Raw genomic sequence first — 19,576 nt, 5'->3', positions numbered from 1 at the left:
AGGGCCTATTCTCTGCACTGCTTACTGAGCATCTATGAGGCTGTAAGGGAAACACAGAGCTAATGAATGCATAAGTGTTTTGGGTACCCAAACAAAATCATTTTCACACATTGGCAAGCTCCATAATCCACAACAAAAATTAACACAATGTTCAAGTTAAATAAAATTAACACTAGTCCATAGTTTTCTGTGATTATTGAGGACTAGATGTTCAAGAGCTCAAGAAAATGGGCACAGAAAGTAACTTTTCCAAATGCTATTCTTTATGAAATATCATAATATTAGAAAATTTAATTCACGTGCACATTCTGAGTGTAATATCATAGCATTTTATGTAATGGCTATCACACTGTCTTAGTATGAGTCAAAGCATTATCAGAATCTTCATTTTATTCAAATGCAAAGATAAAAGGGAAGTTCTTGGGCAGAGGTCTCAAAAAAGTCATGCAAATTTTGAGGTAACTGGAAATAGAAGCAAAACAAGAATGAAAATCCTTTGTTCTATACAAATGTTTCAGTTCCTTTCTGGTGAAATGGCAGTTGCTAGTCTTGTCTGATAACACTAACTGAATGTAAAAAGAGTGAGCAGAACCAATGAGATTCAGCACCAAGAAAATTCAGTTTAAAGCTGTTGAACTACAAATTTTGACTAGTTGATGGAGATTATTTTACTATTTGGATATCATAAACAGCTCAGCTGATTTGTGCTTTATTGTCTGTAAAGTCATTCCAATGTAAACTGAATCATTAGATTTAAAATTTGTGCTGGAGCAGCAAGCAAGACAGATGCTGTACTCTTAGAATCAAAACCTTTCTATGTAGTAATTTGCTCAGGATGGTGAGGTTATGACAGACGCTGAAGCCCTACAATGCTTTAGTCAGCAACAGGAGAGCTTAGGCCCTGAGCATCGTGATAAATGTATGTATTGTATTTTTTAGGTGGAAGACAGTGTAAAAGTTAAAAGTGGGATAAGCTTTGTGATGCAAGCTTGCATTGGTTCCACTTCCCAACACCAAGAACCGTGCCACTATAGGTACATATTCATACAGGTTTACAACCAGCAGAGCTATACTAATTTCTGGAAGGCAGGGTATATCATTCCGATGATTCTCTTTTTTTTTCCAGGCACTTGCAAGTTTTCGAGCATAACTCACGTGTTAAATTTCTGTTTACATTATTATTGCTATGCGTGATGAATTAGAAGGTGAGTCACATAACATCTGAGTAAGGAAGCCTTGGTGGTTCCATAGTCTCAACCTATAACTAAGATACACATACAGACAGAAAAGCCAGAAGAACCAGCACACAAAATTAATTCTGTAAAACATTGCTGTTAATTGGATTATTTTAAATACAATTAAGTAAATATTGTAAGGAAGCTATTGTTACAGCAATAACAGAAACATTGTCTTTATTATCATTTGCAAGAAACACATTTTTAAATGTTGCCACAAATGTTAGAAATGGAAGCTTATAGTCTTTGAGAAATGGGCAATGCATTCCAAATGCTTTGGAAACTAATGTCTGTCCATAGTAACATTAACCGGCAGACACTGAATCTTGAGCTTATAAAATCAGGAGCTCTGTCTGTGGGACATTAATGTAATTTGTCTACAGAATTAGAAAGAATACTTTATGCCCCTCTTCAACTGCTGAGGAAGGGTTTCTGCTTCTGAGGTCTCTGTTCTGTAGTTTTATCAACTTTAACAGCAGCTCAGGTCTCCAAGCTTTTGGTAAGTGCAGCCCATTTATCTATGTGATGAAATAGGGAATGATCCCTTATACTTTATTTACTTACTGTTAGATGGGCAGATGTTAATAAAACTTTTTATTAGACATGCCACAAACAAATAATATAAGTTCATGTTGATCACTGTTAAGCTATGTAAATCAAATCCGATTGAAGAAATCATAAGGCCTTAATTAAGAAATACAAATTAGTAGACTTTCCAAAAACATTTTAATTGCATTACAAGTTGCAAAAGGAATTATTAAATGACTAAAAATGCTCAGCCATCTGACCAGTTATTGCATTTTGTTCCCTTTATGACATATGAGGCTTTGTATGTACAAGAGGTATAAAAATAGATATGTGCATAACTCACATCAACATCTCCCATCATTTCTTTCGTAGAAACTGTTGTCTCAATTCTTCTGATAGAACCTTGGTGAATGTTTACATCTAGCTTCAAGCACTGACATCTCCTCAGAATAAATACAATTGGCATTGGAAGAATTCCAGCAACAACCATACATATAGCTATTCCCATTACCCAATCAGGGTAATCTGTCGCAACAGTTTTTCCCTGGCAAAAAAAGACATAACACAGTTTCAGTATCAGTTTATAATTTAAATTCCTTCATGCATACAAAAATTGTTTTCCAAAAATCTCATCATGAAAGATAGCTGACAGGATTGCGGAAAAAGTAAAGTTACACATTAACAGGCATAAGTAGGCATTGCAGCCTATATCTGTAAATCATACTAATAATCAACTATATAAGTTATGACTAAAGGAGCAAAGCAGCTACTTAAAAAAAGGCCACTTCAAAAAAGGGTACCAGCCATCTATAAGCTGAAAAGTTAAAGCCTGTTTAATGGGAACATTAATAATCTACTTACTAATTTCTCATGAATAGCTTCTGCAAAAATATGTGTTTATTAGGGCAACAACAAAATAATCATAATGTAGAGATACATCACACGGAACAAATAAGAAGTGCAAACAGTATTTTTGATTACAGGTCAATAATGCAATTTGTTAAAAACGCACATTATCTGGAGCCCAACTTTTCACAAATCAAATTAGTCTGAAAACTTGAGAAGCTGTATAAATGAGCTTTGGTGATGTCAATACCAAGGTGTTACTCACCAGTTCTGCATTCCATGCATGGTATTTTGGTTTATTAATTATCATGAAAATCACTGATGTCACAAGAATTACTGTCATCAGTAGTGGACCAAGTAGTCTCCACGTTATCTGCCAGTAAATTCCTGGTCGGTATCCTGTCATGTCCTCAATATCCTTAGTGAACCTGCAAATGTCAAATTTTATTAATTTCTGTTTCATTTAGTACCTGATAATATGCCCAGAAATCATTACATCTTATTCCTGTTATTGATGCCTGAAAATGATTAATATAAACTGTTAAAATACAAAATCACTGACTGTTAGACTGAAAAGACAAGAAGTCAAAAATGCAATTGCTTTCAAATCCAGACAGATTACTTTTTATAATCAACAACCTAAGTAAATTTTTGTAAAAAATCCAAAAGAGTTCCTACATGTTACAGGAACATATGCGTAAAATAAATATAACTAAAATAAATATAAATCAATATAAAATAACTAAAATAAATATAACTAAAAGAGATCTAATAATTTGCTGAGTTTGAGATTTTATGGGAAACATTATTTATTTGACTGTATTGGAGAACAGAGACTGAATTGGTTCTGCATGTGAAACAGTAAGATATCAGATCAATAAAATATACCTCATCCACACAATACAAAATTGGATGACCTTCACACTTACAGAAATTATAAATAGCACTAGTGAGGGTTATATAAATCTATGTGAAACAGATTAATAATGACTAATAACATATCATTTTGTACATATTATAATCCATTATAAAGTTTCTGTTGAGATGTGATATATTAATTGGTGAAGGTAACATCACGAATAAATTTTATTGTTTCAGGTGTCAAAAGAAAATAAAAAAAAGTATTAGATATTCATGTGACATGTGGTTTGCTAGGTTTATTGGAACAGCAGCATGTACAATATTCTGAAGCTGGTCACTGTTGTTCTTTCAAAAATTTGTCACAAAGAAATTGTGGATTTTTTCTTTTGACTCACTTTTCATTATATTTGCTAATCTTTAACAGCTTTGATTCCAAAGGGCCCACTGAGCAAGGTGGCACAGTGGTTAGCACATTGGACTCGCATTCAGGAGGATGGCAGTTCAATCCCACGTCCAGCCATCCTGATTTAGGTTTTTTTTTATTTCTCTACATCACTCCAGGCAAATACTGTGATGGTTCCTTTCAAAGGGCATGGTCGACTTCCTTCCCCATCCTTCCCTAATCCAATGAGACTGATGATGTCGCTGTCTGGTCTCCTCCCCAAAACAACCCAATACCTCCAAAAGGCCGAAAGTAACAAACTGAAATCGACTATCACAGCACATTCATACTTTGAGCCAAGTAGACACTTAGCCAAACATAGTTTATTCACCTACACAGTCATATCCTTTTCATTGTAGTTTGGCTGCACATACACCTGCATTTACATTAAGTCTAGTTACAGGTATAGTTTCTTTGTCATCATTTGACATCCAAGACTCTCATTTAATGATAACTCTGCAGCAGTGCCTATCAACATTCCCTTTTAACACCAAGATTTCATAAATTTATAGGACCACAATCAAACATTGACAGAAAAAGCTTTTTCTGCCATTTGACATCATACAAATATATATACAAAATATTACAAAGGATATTATTATTAATGAATTAAGTAGCAAATAATTCTTGGTCAAGTGACGCACAGTAAGACAGGACAAAACTAACATTTGTCAGATTGAAGTTGTGTAACAGATTGGAACACGAATCCTATTCTATCCAGATGGCACACCCTCACAGCTTAACTTCAGCTAGTATCTCTCTTCTACTTTCCTGCTTGGCAGCCACTCCTGATGGATACTGCAGAGAGATGGCTAGCCACATCTAGGCCATTGTTTCCAAATTGAATCTCTCACTCTGTAGCAAAGTGCATACAGTTTTCAAACTGTCAGGGCGATTTAATCTGTGTATCGAGCTGGGACCTTTGAATAAGCCTTTTCTCTTTCCAGAATGCTAGACTAGCAATTTATTAACCCCATTGGAGATGCAAATAGAAGACATGTATGTATTATTATATGCAAAGTCACCTACATCTGGCAGCACTGCTTGCAGCAAGAGCACAACTGATATCACTGGCTGGTCTCATGAATTTCCATATTGGGCAAATAAAAGCCCACCCAGCAGTGGATTCTTCCTAAATAGTTCTATCTGACTTGCCTCTACCTGTAGACTCGGACTGTTGCAACAGTTTACTGTGAGCATAGTGCTACAAATTATGGATTTGTGGTTTCCACCACTGCTATGTTTAATGGAACTTTGATTACTCAACACTTAATTATAGCTAAGTAGTGCTTGAACTTATTCAACTTGAACAGGAACTATGTTATATAATTTCTATTGTGGCTTGTATCAATACACTGTTGAGAACTATTACTGGTTAGTTACTGGACTAACAGACAATTTTAATCTGTTGTTACAGAAGTCAACTGTGTTCAGCAAATAGTATTGGCTCTAAGTGAGGGTTATAATATGCAAGATCCATAGGGGAGCTTCCACAGAGTAGGCGAAAGGTACTGCACAAAAGAGGAGCTGTGAGAGCAGGTCATGCCTGAATTATGCCTGGACAGCCTTGATAGTAATGGGTATGTTTCAGGTCCAAGGCCTGGACCTACACTGTTTCAAAACTGTGCACACTCAAGAATGAAGCTTACTCTCTGCAACTACAACAAAGTTAGTTTTTGTGTACATTTATTGCTATATATTCTCATATTATAAACATCCTGATGAGTAATATTTGAATTTCAATGCATAGTGACTTGAGTAAGTTCATTTCTTCGAAACCTTACTTTATTGTGGATGAAGGATTCTGGTTGTAAAAATTCACTTTAGGTGCAAATTTGAAGCTTTTCTTAATTTTGTCTCAATACAGTTGTATTTAGAACTTTTTTGTAGAATCTTTGGTAACTGAAGAATTAATGTACTTGGAACTGATCGGTTCTACCAAGAAAAATTTCATCCTCCTCATGTATGGATATTTTCCCCAGTAGTCAAAATCTTATTTTGCAAAATTTTCACCCATAAAATAAGGAAAAAGAACAGATACTTATGCAGACATAAACAAAATTATGTACTCTGTGAATTACCAGTTACTACTCTGATAGTAATTCCTGGATGGAAATGATAAATAAAAGATGAGGGAACACATCTATGGCGAATTGAAATATTGTGCACAGACACACAACAAACTTTCAAGAAGCCTCTCTTCTTCTAGTGCAAGAATACATTCTAATGTACACACAATAACATGGGCTCTCAAATGCACCCATCAGTGTCTGTGGCAACACTGATAGTTTGACTGGTTGCTCAAGCTGACAGAAGTGGGAAGACGGGAAATGTATGTGGAAACTGCATTATTCATTACACTTTTCATTTCACTCCCACTTTGGTACATTTCTCACTCTGTCCCTTCAAACACCTTCTGTACAGTTTCTACCAATGTACAGTTATTCTAAACCTAAGGTCTGTGTGAAGTCACCTTCCCTTCCCACCTGCTCCAAGATGCACCTCTTTCCTCTCTGAAGAAGGATGATGATGATGATGATGTTTGGTTTGTGGGGTACAACTGCGCAGTCATCAGTGCCCGTACAAAGACCCAATTTTTGCAGAGTCCAATTTTTTACACAATCCAATCGAGCCACTGTCATGAGTGATGATAATGAAATGATGAGGACAACGCAAACACTCAGTCCCCAGACAGAGAAAAATCCCCAACCCAGCCGGGAATCGAACCCAGGACCCCATGAACCAGAGACAGCAACACTAGCCACTAGACCATGAGCTGCGGACTCTCTGAAGAAGGAACATAAAATCTAGAATTAGTGTTTCTGACAGGAACATGAAGAATTTCACTATCAGAAGGTAAGTTGTAGCCAGCCATCTTGTCTCCTTGTAACTTAAGCTTTCTCAATGTAATTTTTCCATTAATGTACACTGAAGCACCAAAGAAAATGGTATAGGTATGCATATTGAAATACAGAGAAGTAAACAGGCAGAATACGGCGCTGTGGTTGGCAATACCTATATAAGACAACAAGTGTCTGGCACAGTTGTTAGATTGTTTACTGCTGCTACAATGGCAGGTTATCAAGATTTAAGTGAGTTTGAATGTGGTGTTATTGTCAGCACACAAGCAATGGGACACAGCATCTCTGAGGTAGCGATGAAGTGGGGATTTTCCCCTATGACCATTTGAAAAGTGTACCATGAGTATCAGGAATCTGGTAAAACATCAGATCTACATCTACATCTACATCTACATCTACATCCATACTCCGCAAGCCGCCTGACGGTGTGTGGCGGAGGGTACCTTGAGTACCTCTATCGGTTCTCCCTTCTATTCCAGTCTCATATTGTTCGTGGAAAGAAGGATAGTCGGTATGCTTCTGTGTGGGCTCTAATCTCTCTTATTTTATCGTCATGGTCTCTTCACGAGATATACGTAGGAGGGAGCAATATACTGCATGACACTTCGGTAAAGGTATGTTCTCGAAACTTTAACAAAAGCCCGTACCGAGCTACTGAGCGTCTCTCCTGCGGAGTCCTCCACTGGAGCTTATCTATCAACTCTGTAATGCTCTCGCGATTACCAAACAATCCTGCAACGAAGTGCGCTGCTCTCCGTTGGATACTCTCTATCTCTTCTATCAACCCTATCTGGTACGGAACCCACACTGCTGAGCAGTATTCAAGCAGTGGGCGAACAAGCGTACTGTAACCTACTTCCTTTGTTTTTGGATTGCATTTCCTTAGGATTCTTCCAATGAATCTCAGTCTGGCATCTGCTTTACCGACGATCAACTTTATATGATCATTCCATTTTAAATCACTCCTAATGCGTACTCCCAGATAATTTATGGAATTAACTGCTTCCACTTGCTGACTTGCTATATTGTAGCTAAATGATAAGGGATCTTTCTTTCTATGTATTCGCAGCACATTACACTTGTCTACAATGAGATTCAATTGCCATTCCCTGCACCATGCGTCAATTCGCTGCAGATCCTCCTGCATTTCAGTACAATTTTCCACTGTTACAACCTCTCGATACACCACAGCATCATCTGCAAAAAGCCTCAGTGAACTTCCGATGTCATCCACAAGGTCATTTATGTATATTGTGAATAGCAACAGTCCTATGACACTCCCCTGCGGCACACCTGAAATCATTCTTACTTTGGAAGACTTCTCTCCATTGAAAATGACATGCTGCGTTCTGTTACCTAGGAGCTCTTCAATCCAATCACACAATTGGTCTGATAGTCCATATGCTCTTACTTTGTTCGTTAAACGACTGTGGGGAACTGTATCGAACGCCTTGCAGAAGTCAAGAAACACAACATCTACCTGTGAACCTGTGTCTATGGCCCTCTGAGTCTCGTGGACGAATAGCGCGAGCTGGGTTTCACACGACCGTCTTTTTCAAAATGCATGCTGATTCCTACAGAGTAGATTCCTAGTCTCCAGAAAAGTCATTATACTTGAACATAATACGTGTTCCAAAATTCTACTACTGATCGACGTTAGAGATATATGTCTATAGTTCTGCACATCTGTTCCACGTCCCTTTTTGAAAACAGGGATGACCTGTGCCCTTTTCCAATCCTTTGGAACGCTATGCTCTTCTAGAGACCTACGGTACACCGCTGCAAGAAGGGGGGCACGCTCCTTCGCGTACTCTGTGTAAAATCGAACTGGTATCCCATCAAGTCCAGCGGCCTTTCCTCTTTTGAGTGATTTTAATTGTTTCTCTATCCCTCTATCGTCTATTTCGATATCTACCATTTTGTCATCTGTGCGACAATCTAGAGAAGGAACTACAGTGCAGTCTTCCTCTGTGAAACAGCTTTGGAAAAAGACATTTAGTATTTCGGCCTTTAGTCTGTCATCCACTGTCTCAGTACCATTTTGGTCACAGAGTGTCTGGACATTTTGTTTTGATTCACCTACCGCTTTGACATACAACCAAAATTTCTTAGGATTTTCTACCATGTCAGTACATAGAACTTTACTTTCGAATTTGTTGAATGCATCTTGCATAGCCCTCCTCACACTACATTTTGCTTCGCGTAATTTTTGTTTGTCTGCAAGACTTTGGCTATGCTTATGTTTGCTGTGAAGTTCCCTTTGCTTCTAACTCGGTTGTTGTACCACGGTGGCCCTTTTCCATCTCATATGATCTTGCTTGGCACATACTCATCTAACGCATATTGTACGATGGTTTTGAACTTTGTCCACTGATCCTCAACACTATCTGTACTTGAGACAAAACTTTTGTGTTGAGCCATCAGGCACTCTGTAATCTGCTTTTTGTCACTTTTGCTAAACAGAAAAATCTTCCTACCTTTTTTAATATTTCTATTTACGGCTGAAAACATCGATGCAGTAACCGCTTTATGATCACTGATTCCCTGTTCTGCGTTAACTGTTTCAAATAGTTCGGGTCTGTTTGTCATCAGAAGGTCTAATATGTTATCACCACGAGTCGGTTCTCTGTTTAACTGCTCAAGGTAGTTTTCAGATAAAGCACTTTAAAAAATTTCACTGGATTCTTTGTCCCTGCCACCCGTTATGAACGTTTGAGTCTCCCAGTCTATATCCGGCAAATTAAAATCTCCACCCAGAACTATAACATGGTGGGGAAATCTACTCGAAATATTTTCCAAATTATCGTTCAGGTGCTCAGCAACAACAGCTGCTGAGCCAGGGGGCCTATACCATGTCTGAGCCTGCTTTAACCATGACCTTCACGCAAATTATTTCACATTTCGGATCTCCATCAATTTCCTTCGATACTATTGCACTTCTTATTGCTATAAACATGCCTCCCCCTTCACTGTCCAGCCTGTCTCTGTGGTATACATTCCAATCTGAGTTTAGGATTTCATTACTGTTTACGTCTGGTTTCAGCCAACTTTCTGTCCCTAGTACTATATGGGCATTGTGACCATTTATTAATGAGAGCAGTTCTGGGACCTTTCTATAGACACTCCTGCAGTTTACTGTTAGCACATTAATATTGTTATTCCCTGTTGCATTTTGCCTACTCCTACCTTGCCACGTCTCAGGAGGCGTCTTGTCGGGCCTAGGGAGGGAATTCTCTAACCTAAAAAACCCACTTGTGCACTCCACACGTACTCCGCTACCCTGGTAGCTGCTTCCGGCATGTAGTACAAGCCTGACCTATTCAGGGGGACCCTACATTTCTCCACCCGATAGTGGAGGTCGAGAAATTTGCACCCCAGATCTCCGCAGAATCGTCTGAGCCTCTGGTTTAAGCCTTCTACTCGGCTCCAAACCAGAGGACCGCGATTGGTTCTGGGAACGATACTACAAATAGTTAGCTCAGATTCCACTCCACGAGCGAGGCTTTCTGCCTTCACCAATTCTGCCAACCGCCTGTACGAACTAAGGATGACCTCTGAACCCAGACGGCAGGAGTCATTGGTGCCGACATGAGCAACAATTTGCAGTCAGGTGCACCCAGTGCTCTCTATCGCCACCGGCAGGGCCTCCTCCACATCTCGGATGAGACCCCCCGGCAAGCAGACAGAGTGAACACTGGCCTTCTTCTGCGACCTTTCCGCTATTTCCCTAAGGGGCTCCATCACCCGCCTAACATTGGAGCTCCCAATAACTAATAAACCCCTCCCCCCGTGTGACTGCTCAGACCTTGCTGAAGGAGCGGCCACATGTCCACTCACAGGCAGAGTGGCCGATGCCACACGGCCAGCCTTCACACTGACCCTCCGCCTCGTGCGCCGTGAACGCCGTTGAACCCGCCACTCCCCTTGGGGAGAGGGTGGCCCAACCGCGCCCCATACCCGCGAAGATGTCTCGACAGCAGGGCAGTGGGTGAAGCATGTAACACCTGGGGTGTACCATGGATGCACTAGACTCCCCACTGCCGCTACACTCTGAGTCAGCAGCCTGAAGATGGCTGACCGCGGCCATCAACACATTCAGCTATTCGCGAACAGTGGCCAGCTCCTCCTGCGTCTGTACACAGCAGTCTCTGACATTGCTGTGGCCAGAAAAAGATTCTGCAAAAACAGGGCCAATGACAACTGAAGAGAATTGTTCAATGTTACAGAAGAGCAACTCTTCCACAAACTGCTGCCGATTCCAATACTGGGCCATCAACAAGTGTCAACATGTGAACAATTCAACAAAACATCATCGATATGGGCTTTTGGAGCCAAAGGCCCACTCGTGTAGCCTTGATGCCTGCATGACACAAAGCTTTATGCTTCGTCTGGGCCCGTCAACTGCTGATGACTGGAAACATATTGCCTGGCTGGACGAGTCTCATTTCAAATTGTAACAGGCAGATGGACATGTACAGGTTTGGAAACAACCTCATGAATCCATGGACCCTGCATGTCAGCAAGGGTCTGTTCAAGCTGGTGGAGGCTCTGTAATAGTGTGAGGTGTGTGTAGTTGGAGTGATATGGGACCCCTGATACATATAGATATGACTCTGACATGTTAATGATATGAATATAAATATATGCCACTTTCCTTGACGTTGACCTCCACCTGTCCAGTGGCCAGCTTCACACGTCCATCCACATCAAACCCACCAACAAGCAACAGTACCTCCATTATGACAGCTGCCACCCATTTCACATCAAACGGTCCCTTTCCTACAGCCTAGGTCTTTGTGGCAAACGAATCTGCTCCAGTCCGGAATCCTTGAACCATTACACCAACAACCTGAAAACAGCTTTCGCATCCTGCAACTACCCTCCCGACCTGGTACAGAAGCAAATAACCAGAGCCACTTCCTCATCTCCTCAAACCCGGAACCTCCCACAGAAGAACCCCAAAAGTGCCCCACTTGTGACAGGATACTTTCCGGGACTGGATCAGACTCTGAATGTGGCTCTCCAGCAGGGATACGACTTCCTCAAATCCTGCCCTGAAATGAGATCCATCCTTCATGAAATCCTCCCCACTCCACCAAGAATGTCTTTCCGCCGTCCACCTAACCTTCGTAACCTCTTAGTTCATCCCTATGAAATCCCCAAACCACCTTCCCTACCCTCTGGCTCCTACCCTTGTAACCGCCCCCGGTGTAAAACCTGTCCCATGCACCCTCCCACCACCACCTACTCCAGTCCTGTAACCCGGAAGGTGTACACGATCAAAGGCAGAGCCACTTATGAAAGCACCCACGTGATTTACCAACTGACCTGCCTACACTGTGACGCATTCTATGTGGGAATGACCAGCAACAAACTGTCCATTCGCATGAATGGACACAGGCAAACAGTGTTTGTTGGTCATGAGGATCACCCTGTGGCTAAACATGCCTTGGTGCACGGCCAGCACATCTTGGCACAGTGTTACACCGTCCGGATTATCTGGATACTTCCCACTAACACCAACCTGTCAGAACTCCGGAGATGGGAACTTGCCCTTCAGCATATCCTCTCTTCTCGCTATCCGCCAGGCCTCAATCTCCGCTAATTTATAATTTCAATTTGCCGCCGCTCATACCTCACCTGTCTTTCAACAACATCTTTGCCTCTGTACTTCCGTCTCAACTGACATCTCTGCCCAAACTCTTTGCCTTTACAAATGTCTGCTTGTGTCTGTGTATGTGCGGATGGATATATGTGTGTGTGCGAGTGTATACCTGTCCTTTTTTCCCCCTAAGGTAAGTCTTTCCGCTCCCGGGATTGGAATGACTCCTTACCCTCTCCCTTAAAACCCACATCCTTTCATCTTTCCCTCTCCTTCCCTCTTTCCTGACGAAGCAACCGTTTGTTGCGAAAGCTTGAATTTTGTGTGTATGTTTGTGTTTGTTTGTGTGTCTATCGACCTGCCAGCGCTTTTGTTTGGTAAGTCTCATCATCTTTGTTTTTAGATATATGACTCTGACATTTGACACGTATATAAGCATCCTGTCTGATCCCCTGCATTCATTCATGTCCATTGTGCATTCCAATGGACTTGGGCAATTCCAGCAGGACAATGCGACACGCCACATGTCCAGAATTGCTACGAAGTGTCTCCAGGAACACATTTCTGAGTTTAAACACTTCTTCTGGCTACCAAACTCCCCAGACATGAACATTATTGAGCGTATGTAGGATGCCTTGTAACGTGCTGTTCAGGAGAGATCTCCACCCCCTCATAGTTTTATAGATTTATAGACAGCCCTGCTGGATTGATGGTGTCAGTTCCCTTCAGCACTATTTCAGACATTAGTTGAGTCCATGCCATGTCATGTTAAGGCACTTCTTCATGCTCTTGGGGGATATTAGGCAGGTATACCAGTTTCTTTGGCTCTACAGTGTAGTATGTTATTGTATAGTTAGTCGATTATTTGTTTCTTCTATGAAAACCATTTGTAAGTTACCACAACACTCAGTAACTTTTCTCTTACTCTGCTATAAAATAGTGAACAGACCAAAAAGAATGTGCTGATACCAGTGTTTCAACTTTGTTGTAATTTTGTAATGGATTTAAGAAGTACTACATCTCATTTGTTATCCAAATAATCCTTAAGAAGCCCAAACAACAACAAAATACTAAAGAGCCTTAGACAGACAGATGTTCAACTGCACTAATGATCACATGTTGCTTGCATTATAGATGATCCTTAAAGCAATGAACTGAATTCTTACTTACAATTTTAAATTTAATGAAAATTTGGGTATAGAGAATAGTATAAATCTGAAAGTACTTCATGACTGAAAAGCACAAATGGCTACTACATAACATTCTTCTTCTTAAGGTAAATAAACTGAACAAATATGGTACATTTCATTGATTACATACAGATACAGAGCATGTTTAAAAAAGGTACTCTGACCATCTAGACAGGAGATTAGTATCTGTACATGCAAACATTTAAATTAATAAGAATAAATGAATTGTTATCTCTACAATGTCTTCTGTGATCTATGAACTACGAAGTATCCAGTGCGAACAAGAACAATCAAGAGTGTTACAAACTCAATCCCATTCTTCAAACCACCTGTCAGTTAAATACTGTAACATAACAAAGTGTGTGTGAAAGGTCTTTTACATATTCACTGCCTAAAAAGTGAAAAACCCAAAAGGGGAGAAGCAAACAATTGGTATTTCACAGGTTCAAAGGGTATATGGCATTACTTGACCGATTATAAAATAAAGTTAAATTTACAAATAACTTGGTTGTATGAGCCCAATTATCAGTACAATGTTGCATCCCCTCTGGCTTAGAGGCATGAACTGATTCTGTTGGTAAGGGTGTCATAAACACCATTGTATCTCCTCCTGAGGTAAGCTGGTTCAGAACTGTTGTAACTGGTCCTTGGTATCTTGGATACTGACAGTGTGGCAAAGTTGATGTCAGAGCTACTCCCACACATTCTGTCAGGGGCAGATCTGAGAATCTTGCTGGCCGTGGGAGTATCTCGACTTCACTCAGATGGTTCATAGAGACATATGAAGGAGCATTGTACTGTTGAAAAATGACACCATGATACTCTCACATGAGAGGTGACACATGAGGACACAGGATGTTCGTGATGTACCGTTGTGCCATCAGAGTTCCCTTACTCACTCCCAGCCATGATCTGAGGTGATTCCCAATGGCACCCCAAACTGTGACACCAGCAGTAAGACCACTGTGCTTCTCCAAAACATTGGAAGTCTCTGCAGGTCACCACCTTACTTTTTCGATGATCTCATCTGGGGCAGTGCAGAACCATGATTGGAAATGGAAATGAGCATTTGGCATCATTGGCCAGGAGGCCCCTTACGGGGCCGGTCCGGCCACCTTGGTGCATGTCTTATTACATTCGATGCCACATTGGGCGATCTGTGTGCCGGATGGGGATGAAACGATGAAGACAACACAACACCCAGAACGACTCAGCTGGGAATCGAATCCAGGCCCGTAGGACGGCAATCCATCACACTGACCACTCAGCTATCAGGGCAGACAGAACTATGATTCATTGTTGAACACAATGCAATGGCATTCATCTGCAATCCACACTTCCTGTTCATGGCATCACTTCAAACGTAGTTGTCTGTGTCGTGGTGTTAACAGCAGTCTACATGAGTGACAGTAATTCCCCAGTCCGGTGGCTCATAGTCTCTGACCAATGGTACGGGATGACGTAGAATGTTGCATGGGGCCTCTTACTTATTCCCGGATGGCAGGCACAGATATGAAGGGATTACACTGTGCTTGGGGTACAAAATGGCATTCATTACTTGTACGGTCAGATGTGGTTGAACAGGATCTTGATGACGAGTATGCCTATCCTCATATTCCCACCCAGTCTAAAATTGGGCTACAGTCTCATCCAAATGTCCTACAAAGCCAGATAACACACAATCTGTCCAGCTGGGCAAATAACAGTTCAGACCCGCATCCGGCCATCCAGATTTAGGTTTTCCATAATTTCCCTAAATTGCTCCAGGCAAATGCTGAGATGGTTCCTTTAAAAGGGCACAACTAATTACCTTCCCCATCCTTGACACAATCTGAGCTTCTGCTCCATCTCTAATGACTCTGATGTTGATGGGACATTAAACCCAATCTTCCTTCCTTGCATCTACCTGTCTGTCACAATAATCACTCAACATGAGACACTGTTTATGCCCCTCATATTTGCTACCTGGCCCGGTAACAACACAAAACACAAATAGCACTAATGCACTCTGTTGGTCATTCTAGACGTGACAGAGCACTGCAACTCAAATCATTTACAAAGCTGCCGATGGTGTGTACATGTACAAAGTTACATTGACATTCAACTATGTTTTCTGGGTGTATCCCTTTGTTCGTCAGGCTGTGTATCTCATGGCTATTTCTTTAAAAAATAAATATTTTTTCTCTTTATTTTAGAGGACCAATTGACAATCATTGCTATATAAATACCTCTTCCTGATGTTTTTCATGCATTATACAGTAGTTTTTGACTGTAGGCACTGACGATGCCCCTGCTTATCTTCTGGCATCTACCCACCTTTTTTTTAGTTATACAACAGACTTTCCTTATCAGTTGAAATATAGCAAAGGACTTTTTTGGTGTTACCTACCATACACCTGCCTGACTTGTTGTTACATCCACTTCACTTTCATTTTCATCTCCATTGCAGCCATAATTATGTCTTCCATTTCAGTCTCATCCACAATCCATTTGTTTGTTTTCATGTCTTTCCTGGCAATACTCAATAGAAATTTCTCCATTTATGACTGAGCAATGCCAATGTTTTAAATGGTTTGCACAATATAAGCTTCACTGGCATATTTCACTATCGCTCTGGTGGGGATTAGAGGATACTTAGCAAGCTAGATCAACCCAAGGAATCCCAAAGCATCATACTTATTTCACTAGTGATGATTTATGTATACGGAAACGTCTGCAATTTCAAAAAATTTAGTGTGACCAACACATGTTAAAGTACTGTTTAGCATGTTTAATCAAGTGTGCAGAATGTCCTGGTAGCAAAAAGACAAAGATGAAAACAAGGAAAAAATGGAGAAGGTACAAACACATGTAAATACAGAAGGAAAATAATGGCAAAATAATAAAAATGATAGATGGCTACTCACCTTATGTGGAGATGTCGAGTCACAGATAGGCATCAAAAAGACTACTAAATACATAAGCATTTGGCCAGAAGGCCTTCTCCCATAATAGACAACATACACATACACACATTTACACAAACGCAGTTCACAAACACATGACACTGTCTCTAGCTGCCATGGCCAGACCAAGGAAGGAAAAGATGGAAAATAAATTACACAATACATTATTAAAGAATATCCTGAAGACACTTTTTTTCAGATAGCAAAAAGAAGCTTTTAAGATTTCTGAATGCAGAGAAACACTTACTTTTCATGTCCATAAACATACATAACTGCAACTGTTTCAAGTAATGCAACAAGTACAAGTCCAATAGTGCCTCCAAATGAGTCAAACAGCTTGAGCCAATACTCTCCAGCACCAGAGCAAAAGAGGAGACCCACAAAGAAGCACACAATACAGACAGCAGCTGAAAAGAATCAAGATACAGGTGTTACATGGGTTCTTACTAAGAAATTTAAAATTTGCAAAACTTAATAACCTTGATTAAAAATAAGCAACTCACTGCTTAGCTCAGTAATATCACCACTTCTTTCTGAAATCTTATTAACTCTTTATTGAACATTTTAAAATCCATTTCAAATAAATATACTGCTCATACTTACCTCTCAAATCCATGCTGGAAAAACATTTTATTATTAAAAACAAAAGACATCCTAGTAGCTACAAAGCGTACTTGGTTCTTAGTTTCCATTATGGAATGCTTCCAGAACCAAGCACTAAATAAACGTCCAAAATATGGACAATTCACCTACTTTATGTGGAACAAAGTTATTTCACAAACCTGTTATGTACTGTTTTCGCACCCTCTTCAGTATTTCAATGTCAAAAATTGTGCAAAGCATTCCCTCAAGAATGCCAATCTGCGAACCAAGGCCCAAGGCCAGCAGCATCATGAAGAAAATTAGAGACCAGAAAGGTGAGAATGGCAGCTCAACAATAGCCTTTGTGAAGACTATGAAGGCGAGACCTGTACCCTCTGCAGCCTGTACAAAGATTTACGTCCTTAGCTAGGCTCATACTGGACTTGTTTGTTGTATTTTAAGGCTCTTCACATACACATGATTTTTTTTATTATGTACTTTCAGTACATTGCCAGAGTTAAGTTTTAATCAACTTAGCAATGTCATATGAAGAAAAATGCCATTTAGGTGAAAACAGATTGTTGAATGCAGTTATAGACCAACTGCATACAAAATGTTTTCTCAATTCATACTTTCTTAAACAAAATGAAGAATCTATAGGTGATATGCTGAATGGTTTTGCTCCACTGTCTATCAGTAGGCAGTAAAGAAATCAATATTAATAAAAGTCTCATAGTAATTATAAATAATTGAATCAAAATATCATCCTTGCTTATATATGCAGACAATAAAATGTAAATAATTCAAATTTTATATTTACCTCATCTAGCTGCTTTTCCAAGCTGCAGTCCTCTAGCTGCAATGCTTTTATAGTGTCATTAGTTCCAAAGTTGTTCATGAAGTCTTCATAATCATCTTTTGATACATTGAAACCAATATGCAATAGTTTTTCTGTGTTCCTGTAAGTGGAAATTATTATACAGTTAAAATTACTTACACAGAAATACTGTACACAAAAATAGTGTATCCACATGAACTTACCCATCAATACATTTATGTACAATAGTCATGGCTTTGAAACCAAGAATTGAGAAGATGACCACACTGGCATAAATAGCAGTACATGCATTTGCAATAGAAACAAGAATAACATCACGAACACAGTTATTTTTTGGCGGATTGTAACTGCCAAAAGCTATGAGTGATCCAAAAGCCAACCCAAATGAATAAAACACTTGTGTAGCTGCATCAAGCCAGACAGTTGGATCAAGAAGCTTTTCAACCTGAAAATAAATGAATAATAATTAGGAATCCACATGTTGGTACAGAGTATCAGATTACCACAAAAAACAAGTAAAATGACATTGAGTCTCTAAATTCAGTTACATTTTTCCACATTACATTTTTCAGCAGAGACCTTCATAGTAATTGCAACTGTTCTGACACTAGCCCTCTCAAAAAGTGGACAAACACCTTCTGAAATTAAGTATCACTGAAGATTCCTGGTTTTTAAATAATCTGTGCTTATTATTCAGGGTTTATCCTGAGTAAGTGAGCTCAGTTCTCCAGATGTTGTCTTTAAATGCTGCTTTATTTCAAAAGCTGGGCACTATACTGGACTACTCCAGCTCTCTGTACCTGTCAAGCTCATTGTACTGACTCTTGAGGTCTTCTTTGCAATGACTTTAGCCATGTTAATTAATTTTTTTACAAGACCTCTTTTTCTGATGCCCTTAGCATTGGTCCAAGTAAAACATGATTCTGATATTATCAATTTTGACACTCCGCATTTCCATCTGATCATTGCAACACACATGTAGTTTGTAATCACAGGCAGAACTTTACATTTAGTTGTCTGAATAACCACACTGCTGTGTTATGCTGCTTAAAATGTTTTAAACTATACCTATAAGAAAATGGAAATCTAAAATTCTAGTCCTTTCTGACCCAACATTTTCCTTCCATAGTCCTTCTCTTGAGCAAGCAGTAAAGGAAACAAAAGAAAAATTCGGAGTAGGTATTAAAATCCATGGAGAAGAAATAAAAACTTTGAGGTTTGCCGATGACATTGTAATTCTGTCAGAGACAAAAAAGGACTTGGAAGAGCAGCTGAACGGAATGGACAGTGTCTTCAAAGGTGGATATAAGATGAACATCAAAAAATGCAAAACGAGGATAAGGGAATGTAGTCTAATTAAATCATGTGATGCTGCAGGAATTAGATTAGGAAATGAGACATTTAAAGTAGTAAATGAGTTTTGCTATTTGGGGAGCAAAATAACTGATGATGGTCGAAGCAGAGAGGATATAAAATGTAGACTGGCAATGCAAGGAAAGCGTTTCTGAAGACGAGAAATTTGTTAACATCGAGCATAGATTTCAGTGTCAGGAAGTCGTTCCTGAAAGTATTTGTATGGAGTGTAGCCATGTATGGAAGTGAAACATGTACAATAAATAGTTTAGACAAGAAGAGAATAGAAGCTT

General features: G+C 39.7%; 1 protein-coding gene across 1 annotated transcript in view; it reads right to left on the bottom strand.

Annotated features, from left to right (window-relative positions):
- The window catches only part of LOC126092647 (sodium-dependent neutral amino acid transporter B(0)AT3), a 98,031-nt gene that overhangs the window by 13,087 nt on the left and 65,368 nt on the right, over nt 1–19,576 (bottom strand). Inside the window, exons 5-10 of the mRNA XM_049908369.1 lie at nt 18,134–18,375; nt 17,913–18,051; nt 17,293–17,494; nt 16,758–16,917; nt 2,875–3,037; nt 2,107–2,307 (exon numbers count right to left, since the gene is read on the bottom strand). Coding sequence (XP_049764326.1) covers nt 2,107–2,307; nt 2,875–3,037; nt 16,758–16,917; nt 17,293–17,494; nt 17,913–18,051; nt 18,134–18,375 — 1,107 coding nt within the window. The remainder of the gene's footprint in view (nt 1–2,106; nt 2,308–2,874; nt 3,038–16,757; nt 16,918–17,292; nt 17,495–17,912; nt 18,052–18,133; nt 18,376–19,576) is intronic.

This window comes from Schistocerca cancellata, chromosome 7, assembly GCF_023864275.1.
Source record: "Schistocerca cancellata isolate TAMUIC-IGC-003103 chromosome 7, iqSchCanc2.1, whole genome shotgun sequence".
NCBI classification, from domain to species: domain Eukaryota; kingdom Metazoa; phylum Arthropoda; class Insecta; order Orthoptera; family Acrididae; genus Schistocerca; species Schistocerca cancellata.
This window is presented reverse-complemented; position numbering and strand designations above follow the sequence as displayed.